Consider the following 21,397-nt stretch of genomic DNA (forward strand, 5'->3'; position numbering starts at 1 on the left):
GTGGGTGGGGCTAGATGGTCATGTGACCAGGTGGCCATGGCCAATTTAGCAGTCCATTAAACAATACACACAAATTAAACTTTAATTTGTTATGCTCCTGGGTGTGGAAATCAGGTTAGTGAAGGGATGTGGCTGCCTTGCGCCCATCTCTCTCTCCCTCCCTCCCTCCCTCCCTCCCTTTCTCTCTCTCAAGCCTGGGGAGACCTCCACGCATCCCATTTTTGGTCTCCTTGGCCTCCAGAAGGTGGATGTGGGTAGGTGGGCAATGTGGGTGGGGCAATGTGGGTGGGGCAGCTTTGTGGTTCCTCGCGGGCCAGCTTAATGGCTTTGCCGGGCCATAGTCTGAGGACCCCTGTCTTAGATTAACTGATCTCTAGCAATTTAGGGGTGTTTGTTTGTTATACGTGAAAATGGCTTACAATATTTTTTGATTTAACAGGATGGACTAAGTGCCCAAGCTTTTGTTCACATAGTAATTGAAGATATAAATGACAATCTTCCTGTCTTCAACCCTGTAATTTATGTGATAAACATCAGCAGTCATACACAGCCAGGAACAGAAATAACTAAACTTCTTGCTACAGATAAAGATTCTGGGATATATGGAGCTGTGACATATAAACTGATTCCTGGATATTTTTCTTCCCTTTTCAAAGTGGACCCATCTACAGGTATGATAGGAACAGGGGTGAATTCAGCAGGTTCTGACAGATTCTGGAAAAGCAGTAGTGGAAATTTTGGGTAGTTCGGAGAACCAGCAAATACCACCTCTGGCTGGCTCCAGAGTGGGGTGGGAATGAAGATTTTGCAATATCCTCCCCCCAGAAGTGGGTAGGGAATGTGGATTTTGCAGTATCCTTCCCCTGCCACGCCTACCAAGCCACGCCCACAGAAAAGGTAGTAAACAAAATTGAATTTCACCACTGGATAGCAATCATATATAATGCAATATAATTATGATTGCATGTTATTGTGGGAACTTGAATTAAAAAAAATAAACAAGTACTTCAAACATTTGATTTTGGATTGACACTTAAAATGATTTGTTTGTTTTTTAAATTACTGATACAATTGTTTATACTGCTGGAGCATCTGATGCAGAATTTTACTGAAGCAGAATAGGCATAGGCCTGTATGGGAAATGCCTAGAAATTCAACATACTCTTTGTTGAATTATCTTTTAGAATAAAAGGGACATACAATTATAAGAAACTTTGTAAATCACACTGTTTTCGCCCTCCCCAGGCTCCTATAAAGCCTCTGGAGCCTGGGGAGGGTGACAAAAGCATGCAAAAAATGGGGGGAGTGCCTGTCATGCACGCATGCACACTGGGGGGGGGTTTGTGCATTGCATTATGGGTGTGGCACACCCGCGCACGAACTCCCTGTGCTCCCCCCGCTTATGACGCGCAAGCCAAAAAAGGTTCGCCATCGCTGCCCTAGGTCCATCCCAGGTCCAGTGAAGACTCCCTAAATCCGAGTGACTTTGCTGACAAAACATTGTGCTAACTATCAGTACAGCTACGTGGGAGTAGGGGACGAAAATATGAAAATGCTCCACTTTGAAATAGACCCAAACATACTCAAATCGGATCTCAACTGGTACTCTAGGAATCACTTCTGCTGAGATGTCCTGGAGGATTCGCCCAGTTTGTCCAATAGAGAGAGGCAATTACTCCAGAGTAAAAACAAGGCTAACATGTGTTTATATGGTTCATGTCCACAGAGGATAAACTCAGTGAAGCCATAAACTCTTGGGCCCTATCATATGGAAGAGCATACTGTCTGCCACTAAGAAAAAGCTCAGGAGTGCTTACAGTCTCTTGACAAGTGTCATTAATTTTGTAAGATGTGTGTACGTTTACTCAACAGGGAGGAAGTCTAAAAGGCCATTAACTTGGTTTAAGCAAGGTCCAAATTGCCCCCATTAAAAATCAAATTGCCCCCCCTCCCCCGTGTGGTCCCCACATTGGGAACCACTGCTTTACACTTAGTTTTAGCAAAACGTTTGCATTTAAATGTTCTACAATAAATATATTGGTTCCTTATTTCATCTCTCCTCCCCCACTCCCCCAGGAACTGTTTATTTAATATCAGCCCTGACTAACGCGGATTGTTCCAGTGTGCTGCTGACTGTTTCTGCTCAGGATGGTGGAGGTCTTCGGTCTGATGTTGATGCGGATGTAACTGTGAAGATCTTTCAACCTGCTGTGGCTCCTGTTGTCTTTGAGGAGTCGTCTTACAGCTTTTCCATCCCTGAAGATGCCCCTGAAGGAACTTCTGTTGGAACAGTGAAAGCAAGAAAGCCTTTGAGTAAGTGTCCTTGAGGTCCATTCCAGCCAGAGGTGGGTTCCTACCAGTTCGCACCTATTCGGTAGAACCGGTTCGTCAAATCTACTGAACCGGTTAGAAGAGGTTCCATCAGTGGACCCGTAAAGCAGGCCACACCTACAGAAGAGATTCCAAAATTTTTTGAAACCAACCACTGTTTCTTGGATATGATTATTCTACACTATCATGCTCATATTTATAAAACTCAGGGCCTCTGTGAAAGGTAAGGATGACTACTGCGTTTGTAGTGCAATCAGAACATTGCGTGTGTTGAAGTTGTTTTAACGCAAACTAAAGATGCCTTTTAAAAAACAAGTTTACATCATATTCTTATGCATGCCAGTGCTGTGTGTGAGGTAATTTAAGGTGGTTCTGACAAGTGTCGTCGGCATCTTCATATCCGGTCACATGGGCGGAAAGCCACTCCCATCCGGTCACATGGGTGGCAAGCCACTCCCACAAAGGAGGCCACACCCACAGAGTAGGTTCAAACAATTTTTGAAACCCACCACTGATTCCAGCACATTCCCAAACTCTACTGATTGTTTACAGGTTATCAATACAGGATGCCAATGTTCTTTTTAGTACATCAGATATGCAGAAATGCAAAAATTAATGCTAAGCTTGAAATCGGTACCGCCACCTGCTGAGGTGGGTAGTCATATATATATTAAATAAATAAATACATATTAATAATAGAATTTCGTAATGATTTTTCTGAATATATTTTTGCATGGAATGTTTCCTTGAGAAGTGACATTAAAAATCATCCAAATAATGTTAAAAACCTTTTAAAACAATAGTTAGATTTTGAAACATAAAGAACATTATTTATTTATACCATGGAAAAGAAAGTGTTCTACCATATCCTTCATCCCAGAAGATATCTCTAATCACATCCATACTCAATGCATTATCATCATCTTTAAATGACTCCATAGTCCCTTGCGGGGTGGAGAGTGTTTAATGGCCGGATGCCCTTCCTGTTGCCAATGCAGAGTTTTATTCAGCAGATATAGTCTCATTGTGCCCAGAGAGAAATATCTGTCTCTACCTAGAATCGAACTCTCAGCCTCCTGATTGTGAAGCGAGAGCTCCCTCTCTAGGCCACCGCACCATTCCCACATCCATACTCAATGTATGTTACATTTCCATGAATGTAATGCAAGAAATCTTTTATGCTTCCTGCCACATTTCCTACTTTCCCATCATGCTACTTGTAATACGTTGAGCATGTATATGTTGTAGCATAAGGAGTGAAGTTTAGATTACTTCTCCTGCCTTTATTATGCTTTAAGTTACTACTACTACTAATATACAGATGAAACTCGAAAAATTAGAATATTGTGCAAAAGTTCATTTATTCCAGTAATGCAACTTAAAAGGTGAAACTAATATATGAGCTGGATTCATTACATGCAAAGCGAGATAGTTCAAGCCGTGATTTTCATAAGCTGTAAGCCATAATCATCACAATTATGACAAAACATGGTTTGAACTATCTTGCTTTGCATGCAATGAGTCTTATCTCATATATTAGTTTTACCTTTTAAGTTGCATTATTGAAATAAATGGAACTTTTGCACGAAATTCTAATTTTTCGAGTTTTACCTGTATGTGTGTATATATATGTGTGTGTGTGTATATATATATGTTTGTGTATGTATGTGTATATATATATGTGTGTGTGTGTGTGTGTGTATACATATACATATATACATACATACATACATACATGTATGTATGTATGTATTGTGTCACAAATATGGGAGGGAACATACTGCTTCCCTTTTCTATCGGCTCACCCTAGGAACCATCCAGGCAGAAAGCCATTTTTTATGTTGCCTTTGTTACATTTGTGTTGCTTTTTTTTTTTATCAGCGCAAATGCAGCATATACTGTATATATATATAAACTGTGCAAAAGTTTTAGGCAGGTGTGAAAAAATGCTGTAAATAATGCTTTCAAAAATGGAAGTGCTAAACATTTATGCTCATAAATGAACAAAATGCAGTGAATGAACAAAATAGAATTCTAAATCAAATCAATATTTGGTGTGACCACCCTTTTTCTTCACAACAGCAGCAATTCTTCTAGGTACACTTGCACACAGTTTTTGAAGGAACTCGACTGGTAGGTTGTGCCAAACATCTTGGAGAACTAACCACAGATCTTCTGTGGATGTAGGCTTTCTCACATCCTTCTGTCTCTTCATATAATCCCAGACACACTCGATGATGTTGAGATCAGGGTTCTGTGGGGGCCATGCCATCACTTCCAGTACTTCATTTTTCATTTTCATTTTCCTTTATTTGTATGCCGCCCTTTTCCCTGGGGGGACTCAGGGCGGCTCACAATTCAAATACCGTATTTATCGGCGTATAACACGCAGTTTTAAAACTAAAATTGGAAGCTTAAACCCTGCCTGCGTGTTATACGCCGATCTCAGCCTGGCGGCAGCGTCACACAGACTGTGGAAGGAGGGGGAGAAGGAGGGAACCAAAGAGAGCTTTTACCGAGTCTGCGCCCCACAGCCAGGACCGTCCTGGCGCCTCCAGCCGCGTTTCTTCCTGCAAAGCCATTCGGGCAACCCGAGAGTTCCGCTTGACGCCAGAAGGGCTTTGCAGGAAGAAACGCGGCGTTTCTTGTGTGTGTGTGTGTGTGTGTGTGTGTGTCTGTCTGTCTGTCTCCGCCATCCCCAACCTCTACACCTTGCAGGACTGCTGCGCCTTTGAGAAGCCGGGGTGGGGGGGAGAGGGGGATGGGAACGACGCCTAACCCCCACCCACACAACCCGGTCCCCGGGAATGCCGCTCCCGCCGTTCAGAAACCGAGGGGGAGAAAAGTTCAAAAGCCGCCGGAGCCAGCTGGAAAAGGAGCGACTTTCCCCATTAGCCGGCGCCCTCCGCCAATCCGCAACGGCCTCGCAAATTAAAAACCGAAGGAAGGCGGCGAGCTCAGCCAAGCGCGGCCAGGCAGCCAGCGGCGCGCACCGGCTTCCCAGCGCAGGGAACTTCTCCGGCGGCTGGGGGGAGGCCGTCAAGCGGAACTCTCGGGTTGCCGAGAGTTCCGCTTGACGCCAGAAGGGCTTTGCAGGAAGAAACGCCGCGTTTCTTCCTGCAAAGCCCTTCGGGCAACCCGAGAGTTCCGCTTGACGGCCTCCCCCCAGCCGCCGGAGAAGTTCCCTGCGCTGGGAAGCCGGTGCGCGCCGCTGGCTGCCTGGCCGCGCTTGGCTGAGCTCGCCGCCTTCCTTCGGTTTTTAATTTGCGAGGCCGTTGCGGATTGGCGGAGGGCGCCGGCTAATGGGGAAAGTCGCTCCTTTTCCAGCTGGCTCCGGCGGCTTTTGAACTTTTCTCCCCCTCGGTTTCTGAACGGCGGGAGCGGCATTCCCGGTGACCGGGTTGTGTGGGTGGGGGTTAGGCGTCGTTCCCGTCCCCCTCTCCCCCCCACCCCGGCTTCTCAAAGGCGCAGCAGTCCTGCAAGGTGTAGAGGTTGGGGATGGCGGAGACAGACAGACAGACACACACACACACACACACACACACACAAGAAACGCCGCGTTTCTTCCTGCAAAGCCCTTCTGGCGTCAAGCGGAACTCTCGGGTTGCCCGAAGGGCTTTGCGGGGAAGAAACACGGCTGGAGGCGCAAGGACGGTCCTGGCTGTGGGGCGCAGACTCGGTAAAAGCCTCTCTTTGGTTCCCTCCTCCTCCTCCTCCTCCTCCTCCTCCTCCTTCTTTCTGGAGCCCCTTCCTCAAAGATTTGGTACCAAAGCAATGGCGGTGAGGAAGTTGTGTCTTTTGGATTTTGCACTGTTGTCTTTTCAATGGTTCTCAGACTGGTTGAACCTTTAGCAGCTGGGGTGATATTCTTTACTGTTAAGGTTACAATTGGATGTGTTGGACAAATCTTAAAAGATGAAACTTTTATTAAAACGTTTGACTTAACTAAAAACGTCTTCCTTTTTCTTCTTCTTCTTAAATATGATTTATTTATTTATTTTTACTTCAGAAGTTTGATGACCGTTGTACAAACTAATCCAACCTAAATGTAGAGGAGGAGAAGAAGGGGGGGGGGGATTTAAAAAGAGCAGAGGAAAAAGAAAAGAAAGCATGAAGAAAACATAAAGAAAGGGATGGGAGGGAGGGAAGGAAGGAAGGCACTTTATGTTGAAACAGAAAATATTATATAAGGAAGAAAATGGAAATAACTTTTTGCTCAAAGAGGTGTTTTTTCATTTCATATTTGCCTTTTAAGAGGAGTTAATGTTATAATTCATGTTCTAATGTTATAAATTTTAATCCAACATTAAGTTCCGAGCTTCCAAGTCATTTATTTTTAATGAAAAAAAATTTTACTCAAATTTTTGTGTTAAAATGGGGGATGCGTGTTATACGCCGGTGCGTGTTATACGCCGATAAATACGGTACTTCTTGTTCTTCTTTACGCTGACGATAGTTCTTAATGACTTCGGTTGTATGTTTTGGGTCGTCCTGCTGCAGAATAAATTTGGGGCCAATCATACGCCTCTCTGATGGTATTGCATGATGGATAAGTATCTGCCTGTATTTCTCAGCATTGAGAACACCATTAATCCTGACCAAATCTCCCAACTCCATTTGCAGAAATGCAGCCCCAAACGTTCAAGGAACCTCCACCATGCTTCACTGTTGCCTGCAGACACTCATTATTGTACCGCTCTCCAGCCCTTCGACGAACAAACTGCCTTCTGCCACAGCCAAATATTTCAAATTTTGACTCATCAGTCCAGAGCACCTGCTGCCATTTTTCTGCACCCCACTTCCTATGTTTTCGTGCATACTTTAGGCGCTTGGCCTTGTTCCCACGTCGGAGATATAGTTTTTTGGTTGCAACTCTTCCATGAAGACCACTTCTGGCCAGACTTCTCAGGACAGTAGATGGGTGTACCTGGGTCCCACTGGTTTCTGCCAGTTCTGAGCTGATGGCACTGCTGGACATCTTCCGATTTTGAAGGGTAATAAGCTTGATGTGTCTTTCATCTGCTGCAGTAAGTTTCCTTGGCCGACCAGTTCGTCTATGATCCTCAACCTTGCCTGTTTCTTTGTGCTTCTTCAAAAGAGCTTGAACAGCGCATCTTGAAACTGCAGTCTGCTTTGAAATCTTTGTCTGGGAGAGACCTTGTTGATGCAGAATAACTACCTTGTGTCTTGTTGCTGTGCTCAATCTTGCCATGACATGAAACTGTCGTTCACAACCTCACCTTGGTACAGAGTTTGGCTGTTCCTCACCCAGTTTTACGCCTCCTAGACAGCTGTTTCTGTCTCAGTTCATGACTGGGTTTCAACCTACATGTGACATTGATGATCATTAGCACCTTTTTGGTATAATTGGTTGATCATACACCTGACTATAATCCTACAAAATCCCTAACTTTGTGCTAGTGGACCTATGAGAATGGATGCTGGTTTGAAGGCAAAAGGTAGTCGTGGCACGACAAAACCGCGCCCGACTAAGCCACGCCTGATTAAACCGCGTCGCTGACGTCATCAACGGGGCGACAACAGCGAGTGTGGAGAAAGAAGGGCGCTTTAAATAGCGCTTTGAAAGCAAGCCAATTCAAGTTAAGGTAAGGGTTAGGGTTAGGTTTAGGGTTAGGTTAAGGGTTAGGGTTAGGGTTAGGTTTAGGGTTAGGTTAAGGGTTAGGTTTAGGGTTAGGGTTAGGGTTAGGGTTAGGGTTAGGTTTAGGGTTAGGTTAAGGGTTAGGATTAGGTTTAGGGTTAGATTAAGGGTTAGGTTTAGGATTAGATTTAGGATTAGGTTTAGGGGGGTTAGGTTTAGGTTTAGGGGTTAATTTTAGGTTTAGCGTTTACAGTGTGCTTCTGTCTCCGCGCTGTTGTCGCTCTGTGATGACATCAGCTACGTGGTTTCGTCGAGCGCGCTTTAGTCGAACGCGGTTTTGTGGTGGAACCAAAGGTAGTAACACCAAATATTGATTTGATTTAGATTTTTCTTTTGTTCTCTCACTTTGCATTTTGAACATTGACAAAAATAAACAATCGTTATTTATATTTCTGAAAGCATTCTTTGTTTACAGCATTTTTTCACACCTGCCTAAAACTTTTGCACAGTACTGTATTTCTATGCAGTTGTTCTATAGCGAGGTCAGGCTTGAATTAACCTCATATCATTTATAAGATCTGACTGCATAAAAACTTTGATGGGTGCCTATACAGTAGAATCATTCAACTTAACTGGATGTAGTTAGCAGAGATTTTAAGTAAATTCACATAGGTAGCCTTTGGCTTACTTCCATTTGTTCAAGGTTATGGGGGTATGGAAAAAAACCGAACTTTTAACTGGTCCCGAAAGTTCCAGCCATTGCAGCATCCTTACAGTCATGTGATCATGATATGGGTTCTCAGGTATCAAGATTGTAATTATTATGTCACCGCATGCCACATCATGTGATTACCACTTGCAACCTTCTCCCCTGGCTTCTCACAAAGTAAATGGGGAAGCCTATAGGAAAGGTCATAAGTCGCCCCCTTGTGTTGTTCCTGCCTCTTTTGTTCCTGAAAAACTCGCTATGGAATACAAGATACCAAAGATTTTCCACTTCTCTCACCCTTAATAGCAAATGTAAGTAAGTTTGTAAGTTTAATTTTATTTATAGGCCGCCCAATCCCGAAGGACTCCGGGCGGCTTACAGAAGGGAAGAGAAAGAAAATAAAGAAAATAAAAATAAAATAAGACAAGTTAAAACGACACAGATACATTCATTTCAGTCGGGGCTGGACCTCAACAATGAGGTCAACAGCCCCAGGCCTGCCGGAAAAACCAGATCTTGACAGCTTTTCTGAAGGCCATGAGAGTGGGTGAGGTCTGGATTTCTGGGGTAGTTCGTTCCAAAGGGTTGGGGCAGCCACAGAGAAGGCTCTCCTCTGGGGAGCCACCAGTCGACATTGTCTGTCTGATGGCGTCCGAAGGAGGCCAACCCTGTGGGATCTTACTGGCCGCTGGGAGGAATGTGGCAGTAGGCGGTCTCGCAGGTATGCTGGTCCTAAGCCATGTAGGGCTTTAAAGGTAATAACCAACAGCTTGAATTGCGTCCGGAGACCAATGGGTAGCCAGTGCAGCTCGCGGAGGATAGGTGTAACATGGGTGTGCCTAGGTACACCCAATATCGCTCACGCGGCTGCATTCTGGACTAGTTGCAGTCTCTGAACGCTTTTCAAGGGTAGCCCCATGTAGAGCGCGTTGCAGTAATCCAGCCAAATGTGCCCTTCTATGGTCTCCACTGACCTGTCTTCATTTTCCTGATGACCCAAAGGATCTCCATACCCTTCTATAGTAGCAGCATATCAACCCCAAATTCCTTACCTGCAACTCCTGTCATGTCTCGTCCTAACAGCAATTGGGACTGCTAGAATTGTATTAATAAGCAATGCAACTATATAATGTCATGTTTTACACCAGATCGCATAGTAATGGCAGTCCTGGTCACAATTGTCTGTGTGTGTGTGTGTGTGTGTACATGTACAGTATACGTGTGTGTGTGTGTGTGTGTGTTTATAATCTAAAGGGAAGTGGTAGAAATAAAGTGCTTAAAAATACTCCATAGAATCTTGTTTTCTTTTTATTTTTCTGCATGCTTTAGATTCAGTGAAAATAAAAACAAATAGGAAGCATCTGAAAGCAGGCTCAAAATATTAAATCATTTAATATTGTAGCATGGATTTTTCAAGCAAACTGGAATGCATTTCCATGAAATGAAACCTCTACACTGTTAAGCTTCTCTGTTTGATTCCTTTTTACAGATTTCCTGGATACAGTTTCTTATAGAATTTCCTCTGGCAATTCCCATGGGATTTTTACTGTTGATTCTCACAGTGGAATCATACACACCCAGAAACAACTTGACCATGAAACCCATGATCATATACTCTTTGAAGTGCAGTCACAATTGGGAAGCTCTTCCATCTTCAGCAGTGCCCAGGTCAACGTAACTCTGATTGACATCAATGATAACCACCCAGTATTTGTGATGGATTATGATCAAATATATATATCTCAAAGCACGCCACCTGGAACAGCTCTTTATATTGCTCATGCAGAAGATAAAGACAGTGGGCACAATGGGCTCATCCATTATGCCATTGTAAGCAGTCAGTCAAATATTTTTACTCTTGATCCAACTCTTGGGATTCTTTATCTTGCTAGAGATCTGAATAGTCATAAGCAGCACGAGCATGTAGTGGTACACATCAGAGCAGAAGATCATGGAAATCCTTCCCTGAGCTCTGTGTTGATTTTGGGAGTGCTAATTGACAAACAAAAAGGAAGTCCTGTGTTGATTTTTGAAAAGTTGCTGTATCAAGTGGAAGTTAGTGAAAGATCCTGTCTAGGTGACAGAATCCTGCAAATAAGGGCCCGGAAGCTAAACCCCCATCACATTTCTGCTACTCTTACATACTCTTTGGAACATAACATAGACTCTGTTCCTTTTAAAATTGATCCAGAAACAGGTGTGGTTTACTTACGTAATCCTTTAGACTATGAACATTTGCAAGCTCATAGTTTTAGAGCTTTTGTTACTAGCTCAATGGATAAGTCAGTGCAAAATGCAAGCACATTAATAATTATCAACGTAATTGATGAAAATGATAACTCTCCTGTGTTTCTTCGGGATGTCTACTTTATTGAAGTTGAGGAAAGAGCATTACCCCAAGGTGTGATTGGCACAATTAAAGCAATTGACAAGGACTCTGGAAGAAATGGGCAGCTCTCCTACTTCATCTTATCAAATGAAAATTATTTCAGAATCAATTCCAATACAGGTAAATACATTATACAATGGTCCCTATATTCAGGGGGAATGTGTTAGTTTTCCAGTAATATATGAATCCATTGAATTTATTTAATTACTTCATTTATTTGTCAATTAACAAACTGCATCTCAACATTGATTTAAAAACTGGGCATTGTAGGTGCAAATAAAAAAATAACACTAAAAAAATAGAATGCAGTCTTCTTTACTTGCAGCAATAATAATTTTTTGATATTCCCAAGTATCATAATATAAAGTTAAAAAATATAAAACATCAGCACAAATGCTGAGTCATCTGTGCTTATTACATATATTCTACTGACTTGAGGAATGAACTTCTAGGACAAAAGTCAGTCAGATTCTCAGTATGCAGCATCAATTGATACTATTTACAAACTCACCCCTTAATCCTAGTTTTCTCTTTATTCTGCTGCCCTGATTTCTCAGGGCTGCTCTACTGCTTTAAAACTATACAATTACCTATTTCCATTCTTGTTGATACATTTGCCCTTTTCTTCTTCTGGCTTTTTCTTCTATTTGGAGAATTTAAGTTAATTCAAACTTAATATAATGCTTACCCTTTTGATAGGAAATTGACTAGCATTGGCTTTATGCATGATTTAGAGATATTTGTACGCAATACTTAATAATAGCATGCCACATATTTAAATAATGTATATTTTTAAAGAGAAAGAGAGAGCTGATACAGAATAAAATTCAAGAAAAGGTATGGTAAACAAATTTTTATCCAGAACGAATATGGAATGGAAATTACACATAATTTGCCAGATTAATTGCCAAATAATTGTTTTCTAAGATTCATCTGCATATAAATAATACATTCCACAAAAACCTGTCCTTTTATCAATAAAACAGCATGGGTGGTAGAGATATAAAGAAATAATTTGGAAATTATGGAGTATAACCAGTGCTGTATTGTTATATTATGAGGCAATTCATTTTTAAAAGTTTCCAGATAACTCATATTAAGTTGTTGCAAGGCTTCGGAATATCTGCAGCTCTGCAAAAAGTGAAGAAATATGTATCAGTCTCTCAAAAGCATTTTGTTATGAGAATCCCTAATATAAAAAGATTTTACGAGTCTACTTAACAATTAAAATGACTTCACCCCTTTTGTTTTGCTGGTCTGGGAATCAGAATATTATCTGTGTCAATCCTGAAGCTGACCTGACCGAGGCCATTTTGAGTGTTGCTAAACTGGAGCTGGGGGATAGATAGGGCAGAATAGAGATAATTTGGGTTTGTAGCCAAAACAAAATATTTTCTCCTGGGAACCAAGGTCATTCCCACAGATGGTTGGAGAGGGGAGGAATGAAGTTACCAAGCAATTGGATGGCACCTTCATTGGATCCTATGACTGATTGTTTAGGGGAGGGAGAAAACTTTTAAATAGGTGAAAACCGTAGGAACATTCAGAGTCGGTTTTCACCAGCCTGTGCCAATATGATATATCCAAATAAAATGATTCTTTGAGGAATCTACCAGCCTTGGAATTATGTTTGCTATGGGTGTATTACTTGGAACCCTAATATGATTGCTTCTGGATGATAGCATCTGGCTTTGACACTAACTTTGGTGTGAAGTCCAAATCATTTAAGGCACAATGGCAGTAAATGCACAAATAATGCTTGCTAGCCTCTGGGTAATGGATCAAGTGACAGAAGCAGCAAATGGTACCTTGTGGTACTTGTGGCCCAGCAGGAGCCGTTGGAGCTGCCACCAGACTCCGACAGCGAGGGGCCTTATGAGTCAGCTCTGGAGGATGTGGAGGACCCTGGACAGGGTTCCGACTCCGAGCAGAGTGCAGAGAGACTGGTTGGCCACCAGGTGGCACCTGAGCCTTAGATCAGTGACCAGTGGAATGATCCAGAAACCAACAGTGAGTTGTTCCTGGATGCACGCCGTCGAAGAGCTACTCGGCGTCAAGAACAATTACGTAATTACAGGAGGTAATTACGCTCAGCTGATGGTCATTAGGGTCCACTCCAGACTATAAAAAAGACTGCTTGTGCCACGCCCTTCTTGCAGAAGTCAACGCTTTGACTAAAGAGAAACTAACTTGGCAGGCTGGATTGCTGCCAGAGTTTGTCTGAATTGCTGCCAAGGTTTGTCGGACTTGCTGCCAAGGTCCTTATCTGTTTGTTTATTTGGCTTTCAGCCACTGAGAGTCTGGTCTTGCTATTGAAGGACATTCTCATTAAGTGTGTCTCGGCTTTGGTTACTGGACGGAGGAGGGGGTCAGAACAGGTACTTATTAAAACTATCAAAATGTATCCCACAATACTCTTTTTTTCATTGTTCCTTTTCACCAGGGGAAATTATAAACTGGGTGGCCTTAGACTATGAGCAGCAAGTTCAGCACCATTTGATTGCTCTGGTAACAGACCATGGGGTCCCTCAACTTAATGCTACCATATCTGTCTATATCTCAGTTATGGACCTCAACGACAACCGTCCATCTTTCTCCCAGGATCTGCTACGTTTCAAGGTTTGCAAAATATGCAAAGTCTGTTACTGTTGCAGGTTTGAGAAGGGGCTTTGGGGATATTTTATACATTTTATTACAGTGAGACAGAATATGGAGCATATTACTTTTAAATTTGAATGTGAATTCTACCCGGTGTATATTCAACTTGCATTACAGGCAAGTTAAAAAAAAATGTATGAAAAAAAATTGGCTTTGCACACCATCTTGTGGTCAAATGTTTGAATTAGAGTTTGGACATCCTATTACAAAATGTGAAAGAATTTGGTCTGAGATCCTGATGATGAATATGAACTTCTCGTGGCAACCATATGGAACTGGTTTATTATTACCTTTGTCAGATAATGTTCCCAATTTCAAATATTAATAAAATCTCATTCAGGTTAGATTTTTGGAATCATAATTGGTTAAATACTGCTACCTGCTGTGGCATATATTTTAAAAGTGAAACTTGTTCTAGCTGGGAAAACGCAGTCAGACAAATGGAGGCGAGCCAGGACTTCAAGTCAGCTAACAGTTTATTTCTAACACGGCACTTAACATTTCGCACGTATTTAACTGGCAACAGCTGAGCCCTGTTTGACAGCTCTTTATATACCCCAGCTGTCAAACAGGTAACCAATCAGTAACAAGGACACGGCCCCCTAGCCAAACGGACCAGAGAGGAAACTGTAGTACACAACAAAACTTTGTATAGGTATTACAGAAAAATCAATGAAGTACCCCTGTTTCCCTGAAAATAAGCCCTCCCCAAAATATTGCAACACAGCAGCAGCCATGAGGTGACCACGTTCACTGCCTCCTGCACTTCAAAAATAATAAGACCTCCCCAAAAATAAGACCAAGCACTTATTACGGGGGCCAAAAGAAAATAAGACCCTGTCTTATTTTTGGAAAAACACAGTAGATACTATGACAAGTCTTCTAAATGTATAAATATAGTATGTATTTATATGTACATGCTCAGCTAGTCAGTAAGATGAAGGGTTTTTTAAATACATCAGCTTAGTTATGCTCTGACTGCAAAACCCCAACCAATCTCAACAAATTACAACTTACCTATGGCCAGAGCTAGAAGTAAGCATCCTGCAATCAGTCAATAAAGTTGACTATTAGTTAATATTTTGATAAGTAGGCTGAAAATCATGCTGATCCAGCCACTCAGAAAAGGGGCAGACAGATAACAGAAAAACATATGCCACTGAATAAATGGCATGAACCTGCCCATTTGTGAATGTATTTGTGAAAATTGTCTACAAACCATACGTCGTAATTTTGTTTTGGGACACAAAATTATTTGAATTCCTTGCAATTTGAAACGTTTAGTTTTAACTGAATTGTTTGATTGTAGGTTTTAGAAAGGCAACCAGCAGGAACACGAGTGGCCAGTATATTTGCCAAAGACCTTGATTCTGGAAACAATGGAATAGTGCTGTATTCGTTATCCTCAGGTAATATTATTTATGAGGTAAAAATAGTATGGCTGCATCTGATCATTGTCACCCATTTAGCACCATCCGTGTGTAACTTAAAGAATACTATGGACTCAGGTGACTATTGCCTTTTTTACTTTTTTAACTTTTTACTGAGGTGCTGGGATTCTATGGATTGGAGGGTAGTTGAGCCTGCTGGGGCCATCCCATAGAGACAATAACTATCCCATAGGGAAAGGAACAAGAACAACATCAGATTTAGAGGTCAACTAGACCAACCCACTGCTCTAGCAGGAGACCATACAGTATACCATTTCAGACAAGTGGTTGTCCAATCTCTTCTTAAAAGCCTCCAGTGATGAAGCACCCACAACTTCTGAAGGCAAGTTGTTCCCCTGGTAGATTGTTCTCACTGTTAGGAGAATTTCTCCTAGTTCTAGTTTGCTTCTCTCCTTGGTCTGTTTTTATCTGACTTCCATGTTTTTGGGAATTATTTAGGAAAGGGGAGAATCAAGACTTCATGGGATTGTCATGGCTTAGATCCAGAACACAGATGTCACATATTCTGTTTGTCATAAGAATATATTAATATATTTATCTTAAATTGTGACAACCTGGATGGGTGACATTTGTGTTTTGGATCGTATTCTCCCATAGTAAGCCATGGCAATCTCTGTTTATCTTTAAACTCTAGTAGGTTTCTGATATGTTATCAAATAGCATAGCTACTGTGTTCAAAACCACAGTTGATTTAAAATGTGCTCTGCTGCTCGAGGGTATCAACTGTGAGATTTTTTTAAATTATTCTTTTTCTGATATATATTTACCAAGAAACCACTCTAGTCTTCAGCCAACAGAGCAAAACTTAATTGGCAGATAACAGTCCTTATTTAAGATTTTCCCTGCTGACAATCTCTGTGCAATTTTTAATATAATTTAATTGATTCAGTTTCTATAGCATCATACCTCTGGGAAGTTCTTTTCCAGCTGAGGTGCTCCATTAGGTGAACGGAATACAATGAAGATACGTTATTTTTTTTATATCTTTTCATGACTTGGACTGCTATAGAAAGAAGTATTCTATAAAAAAAGTCTCGTACCTAAAATGAGATTTTATGCTCCTTCGCAACGTTGTCCTTTTGCAAGCTTCTTCTGAAAATTAGGGTTACATTGGGCAGATATATTGAATTAACAGAGTTCACTTCTAATCCAAATTTAGACGATACTAGGCAACCCATGCTCCATTGGGAGATACTTTCAAAGATATTTCCTTACCAGATTCCTCAATGTCTTCAACAGTAGCAGAGCGTCTAATGTATTGCCCCAATTAGAGAAGTTCAAAGATGTACCTGCCTTGAAAATAATCCATGTTGAACACTCAAACATCAGCCCATGACATTTATAAAATGTATGATGTTCATGGGCATCGTAAATACTGTATTTTGTATGTATTCCGTAGGTCAGTCCATTTGACTAAGGTTGCCCTTTAGTTCAAAATGTTTTGCTCTGCGGTATACCATTTCGGCCAGTTACAGGAATTAGAGTTTTAGTAGTATATAGATTACTCTTTCAGAGCAACTTGCCATACTATAGAGAGAGTTTACCAGAAAATATCCTTATTCTCAGGTATAATATTTGAAGGGAAGGATAGAAAGTTATATATTAAGATAGAGGAAAAGGTCTTGACTTGAGGCAATGCAATCTTGGAGAATTTGGGGCCAAATATAGATTATAAGCAGTGATGAAATTCAATTGTTTTTTAAACTAGCAGTTCTGCGGGCGTGGTTTGGTGAGCATGGCAGGGGAAGGATACTGCAAAATTTCCATTCTCTGGCCAGCCAGAGGTGGTATTTGCCGCCTCAAACTTTCCGCTACCGGTTCTCCAGAACCTGTCAGAACCTGCTAAATTTCACCCCTCATTATAAGTTTGAATTGCTCATAATTGGTGTAAATGACCTTTATTGCATATTGATTGGGTATATCCTTATCTCTTTAACATGGAGCCATGAGGGGTTAAAATTATACCCTAAGAAATCAGACTGCTGTTTTAAAAGTGCCAGACTTCTATACGTTTATAAAGGATATTAGTTTAAATTATTATTCCTTGAATTGGAAGTTGATTTCTATTTAAGTGAATCTTTTTAAGACTGCAAGACAGAAACAGAAAAATACGCACATTTAGGGAAACAAGCTTATATTCTGCTTGCCATATGAGAGAATTTTGCATCACAAGGCAAGGATAGGCAGTAGCAGCAGGAGTTGAATTCTCAGTTCCACTCAGTACTTAACGTTGTTTAAGATTGTTCTAAATAACACTTTCCTAACATGTACATGTATCTCTTTCAGAAGAAAGTTTAGGTCACTTTCAGATTGACAACAGTAGCGGTGAGTTAATAACTACCAAAGCTCTGTCATACAGTTGGCATTCAAACTACCGAATGGTAATCACGGCAATTGACAAGGGAAATCCTTCTTTTCAAGGGGAAACAGTCATCAATATTGAGGTATTGGCTTAAGCATACAGTGTTGTTGTTGTTTTTAAAGAAGGAGTACTTTTGAATAAGAAATGACACAGTTAAACAAACCAACTAAAAGAGACCGAAAGAATGATATTTGGACATATGGATACTCTGTCCAGAATGCCATCCTTTCAATCTCTTTTCGTTTTTTCATTTGTACATCCTTTATTTCTACTGTTGGAAACTGGGAGGGGGGATTGTATGGAGGATGGGAGCTTTGTAGTCAAAATAACATTCTTTCTCAGAGAGTCAAGGTCATCTTGCCCCTGCACATGGAGGGGCATCACTGGGTGGAATCTTTGGGTCAGTGACTGATTGGACCATGTGATGGACATGTGGGTGTTGGGGCAGGGTCTTGAACTTTCAACTGGCTGGGGAAAACCTGGAAGCTTTCAGATTCAGGTTTTTCCAGATGTGCCAACGTGGCTCTTCTAATAAATTGGAACTTTGAGGAATCTCTAGCCTCGGATTCTTATTTTATTGAGGATGCTATTTGGAACCCTGACATTCTGTTGTTCAACATAAAGAGCATTGTTCTCTCTCGAACACAATAAAGACTGCATTTTTAAGTATGAATAATCTAATTGTAGTAATATTTAATTGTGATTTCATAACAAAAAATATGTTGTATCATCTAATGAAATAACATTTGTGGCTTAAACACAACAGAGGACGTCATGCCAAATATTGTATAGGATGAAGAAGATTGTTTTTAATAGTTCGTGAAGAAGCGTGGATAGTTCTGTTGACCTAACATTCTTACCCTGAAAAATTCCATAATAGCCGGGCTGTCAATAAAAAGATAGTTTCATTTAGCTTTAGGAGACTCCTGATTTTCTCTTGTTTATGCAATTAGTAGAATATTGTTTCTGGAATGATTTCTGAGTTACTACAGAAGTAGTAGCAGAGTAGCGTCTGCCACAGTGTGAAGGATCATTTGCAAAATTAGTCAATAGATGAAATCATTGATTATACATTATGGGTTCTATACTAACAAACATAAAAGTACTTGGAAATATTAAAAAATGAGGTCATGATATTATATATCAGGGGTGTCAAACTCGTGGTATCACAGCAGTGTCACATGACACATCGTGACTCCACCCCCCTGTTGCAGGTGTAGGTGGGGCCAACATGTGATACCTCCTGTCCACGGGCTGCGAGTTTATATATTATCTCCTATATCAGAATATAATTTTCTGGGAATAATGAACTGAAGGGTATTGTGATGTTATGCTTGTGAGTTTCTAAGGGGAATTTTTTCAGCTGTGCAGGCTAATTTAGGTCTAACTCAACAAGACAGGTCTTATGAAACAAATGAAAAGTTCAAGCTGACCTTGTTCAAATTTTCAAGACATTTTGGTCTTAACTGAAATGAATGTTATCAGTCAGTGAATGATTAATCATTCCCATTTTGGGGGCAAATGTTACAAAATGCCATTAATAAACAAATGCATTCTTTTCCCCCCTAGGTAATACCTCTTGTGAAAGGAATTTCTCATTCTTCTCAAAACATCAGACATTTTGCCATACCAGAAGATTTTAGACCTTCTCAGCTCATGGGCTCCTTAAAACTCCCTGATCAGCATTTATATCCCAACAGAAAACAGCATTTTATTATCCCTGAAGAAGATTCTGATATTCCATTTGAGATTGATAATGCTACAGGCGATCTCTTTCTTTCTAAAGCACTTGATTATGAAGTAATGTCTCACTACTTCTTCAGAGTTGTTGTAACTGACTGCCTGAACAGTTCTCCACAGAATGAGACTGTTTTCCTCAGTGTTGACGTTGAAGATCAAAATGACCACTCACCTTCTTTCCAAAATAACTTCATTGTAATTGGGATAGAGGAAAATGTGCCCATTGGTACTTTGGTGTATACGTTTAGCGCAAGAGATGGAGACGGTAGTTTTCTAAACAGAAATATTCAGTATTCAATGCATAGTAATTACTTGACAGAAAATCCGTTTGTCATCCATCCTATTTATGGTACCTTAATTACAGCAGTATCCCTGGATCGAGAAATAACTCCATTTTTTGTCCTGACAGTATTGGCTTCAAATCAGGCGGTAAACCTGACTGAACATAACCAGTGTTCACTGACAGCAAAAATTGTCATATTAGATGTCAACGATAACATCCCTAGCTTTTTTTCATCTCCTGTTTCCTACATTAGAGAGGATGCAGAGGTAGGCTCAGTAGCACATCACATAATAGCACATGATCCAGACCAAGGAATGAATGGACAAGTCACATACCTTCTCTCAAGCAATGAAAACCATGCCTTTTTGATAGATAAAGCTACTGGTAAGTTAAAAGGGATAAGTTGATTCCATTGATGTTACCCTGGAGATAATACTAATTGTATCCTTATTGATTTCCTGGAAACAAAACATTTTAATCTATCATCTGAAGTCTATGGGAAAATATCTCATAGCTACATATAGAATATGAAAAGTTAAGTTGTGTTTTAAGAATAGAATAGAATAGAATTCTTTATTGACCAAGTGTGATTGGACACACAAGGAATTCGTCTTTGGTGCATATACTCTTAGTGTACATAAGGAGAATAAAATACATTCATCAAGAATAAAAAGATAAAACACTTAGTGATAGTCAAGATTACTAATAAGCTATCAAATCGTACTGGCAAACAAATAAAACAATATAAATTTAAAGATACAAGCAACATGGTTATAGTCATAAGTGGGAAGAGATAGATACAAGGAAGGAAGAGAAGAATAATAGTAATACAGTCTTAGTAAATTATTTGACAGTGTTGTGGGAATTAGTTGTTAAGCAGAGTGATGGCATTCAGGAAAAAACTGTCCTTGTGTCTAGTTGTCCCTCTGGGAATAGGGCGGCATATAAATAAAAGAAATCTCAATCTCATATACAGGTGCCAAACTATGTAAGATTTATATCAAGCTCAACATATCTGGAATATAAAATATGTTCCTATAAAAGAAATATTTGATACTAGAGATAATTATTTGAATCAATATAAATGGCATTATAAGAGGCTTTCGTAGTCACCATTAACCAAAGAATAGAACATTCATAAGCAAAATGCTGAAGTTCCAAACATGTTTTAGAAAACTATTTTGCAGATATGTATTTTCCTTTTCTTTGAGGTTCTAGTAATCATGGCCTATGTTTATGATAAGATGTACAATAATTTTCTAGTTGTTTGCACCCTAAGCAATAAGATAGATTTCTAAATGTTGCTTAGAACAAACCATAGGGTATCTGAACCGTCATGCTGTGCATCCTTATAGTAGTGCCTTATGGGAACAGCAACTGAATGAGATAACATTAATATCTTTTCGCATCTTCCTTTAGGAGTGCTAACAACAGTCTCTGCTTTGGACCGTGAAAACCAAGAATATTATAACCTGAAAGTTGTTGCTCTCGATAATGGCAATCCAGTTCTATCTGCCACTCAGAACCTGGTAGTAATTGTTCTTGATGTAAATGATGAAGCCCCCATATTTACCAAAGCTGTATATGAAGCTTCAGTCTGGGAAAATAGAGCCCCAGGAGTGCTTGGCATTAACGTTGAAGCAATAGATAAAGATTCAGGTAATTTTCCTTTAAAAACAAAGAGCGTTACTTTCACATTTTAAAAAAATGGTTAACAGTCACATCTTTTGGTTTTTATTTTTTTTCTATTCCAATAGAAATGAATTCCATTTCTGTTATATGTGCAAGAGCAGGCATAAATTTTATCTCCACTAAAGGAGCCAGATTTGTACATATATAGGAAAGTAACTTTTTGATTTCATTGCTATTACAGTA

At 40.4% G+C, this 21,397-nt stretch overlaps 1 protein-coding gene across 1 annotated transcript in view; it reads left to right on the forward strand.

Moving 5' to 3' along the window:
- DCHS2 (dachsous cadherin-related 2) overlaps positions 1–21,397 on the forward strand; it is a 97,380-nt gene that overhangs the window by 39,218 nt on the left and 36,765 nt on the right. The window contains exons 12-19 of the mRNA XM_087723697.1: positions 440–671; positions 2,077–2,313; positions 10,129–11,148; positions 13,472–13,647; positions 14,996–15,095; positions 17,424–17,581; positions 19,069–19,906; positions 20,942–21,181. Of these exons, the coding sequence (XP_087579823.1) occupies positions 440–671; positions 2,077–2,313; positions 10,129–11,148; positions 13,472–13,647; positions 14,996–15,095; positions 17,424–17,581; positions 19,069–19,906; positions 20,942–21,181 (3,001 nt within the window). The remainder of the gene's footprint in view (positions 1–439; positions 672–2,076; positions 2,314–10,128; positions 11,149–13,471; positions 13,648–14,995; positions 15,096–17,423; positions 17,582–19,068; positions 19,907–20,941; positions 21,182–21,397) is intronic.

Source organism: Thamnophis sirtalis, unplaced genomic scaffold (assembly GCF_051295495.1).
Source record: "Thamnophis sirtalis isolate CommonGarterSnake01/CBP01778 unplaced genomic scaffold, rThaSir2_p1.2 scaffold_10, whole genome shotgun sequence".
NCBI classification, from domain to species: Eukaryota; Metazoa; Chordata; class Lepidosauria; order Squamata; family Natricidae; genus Thamnophis; species Thamnophis sirtalis.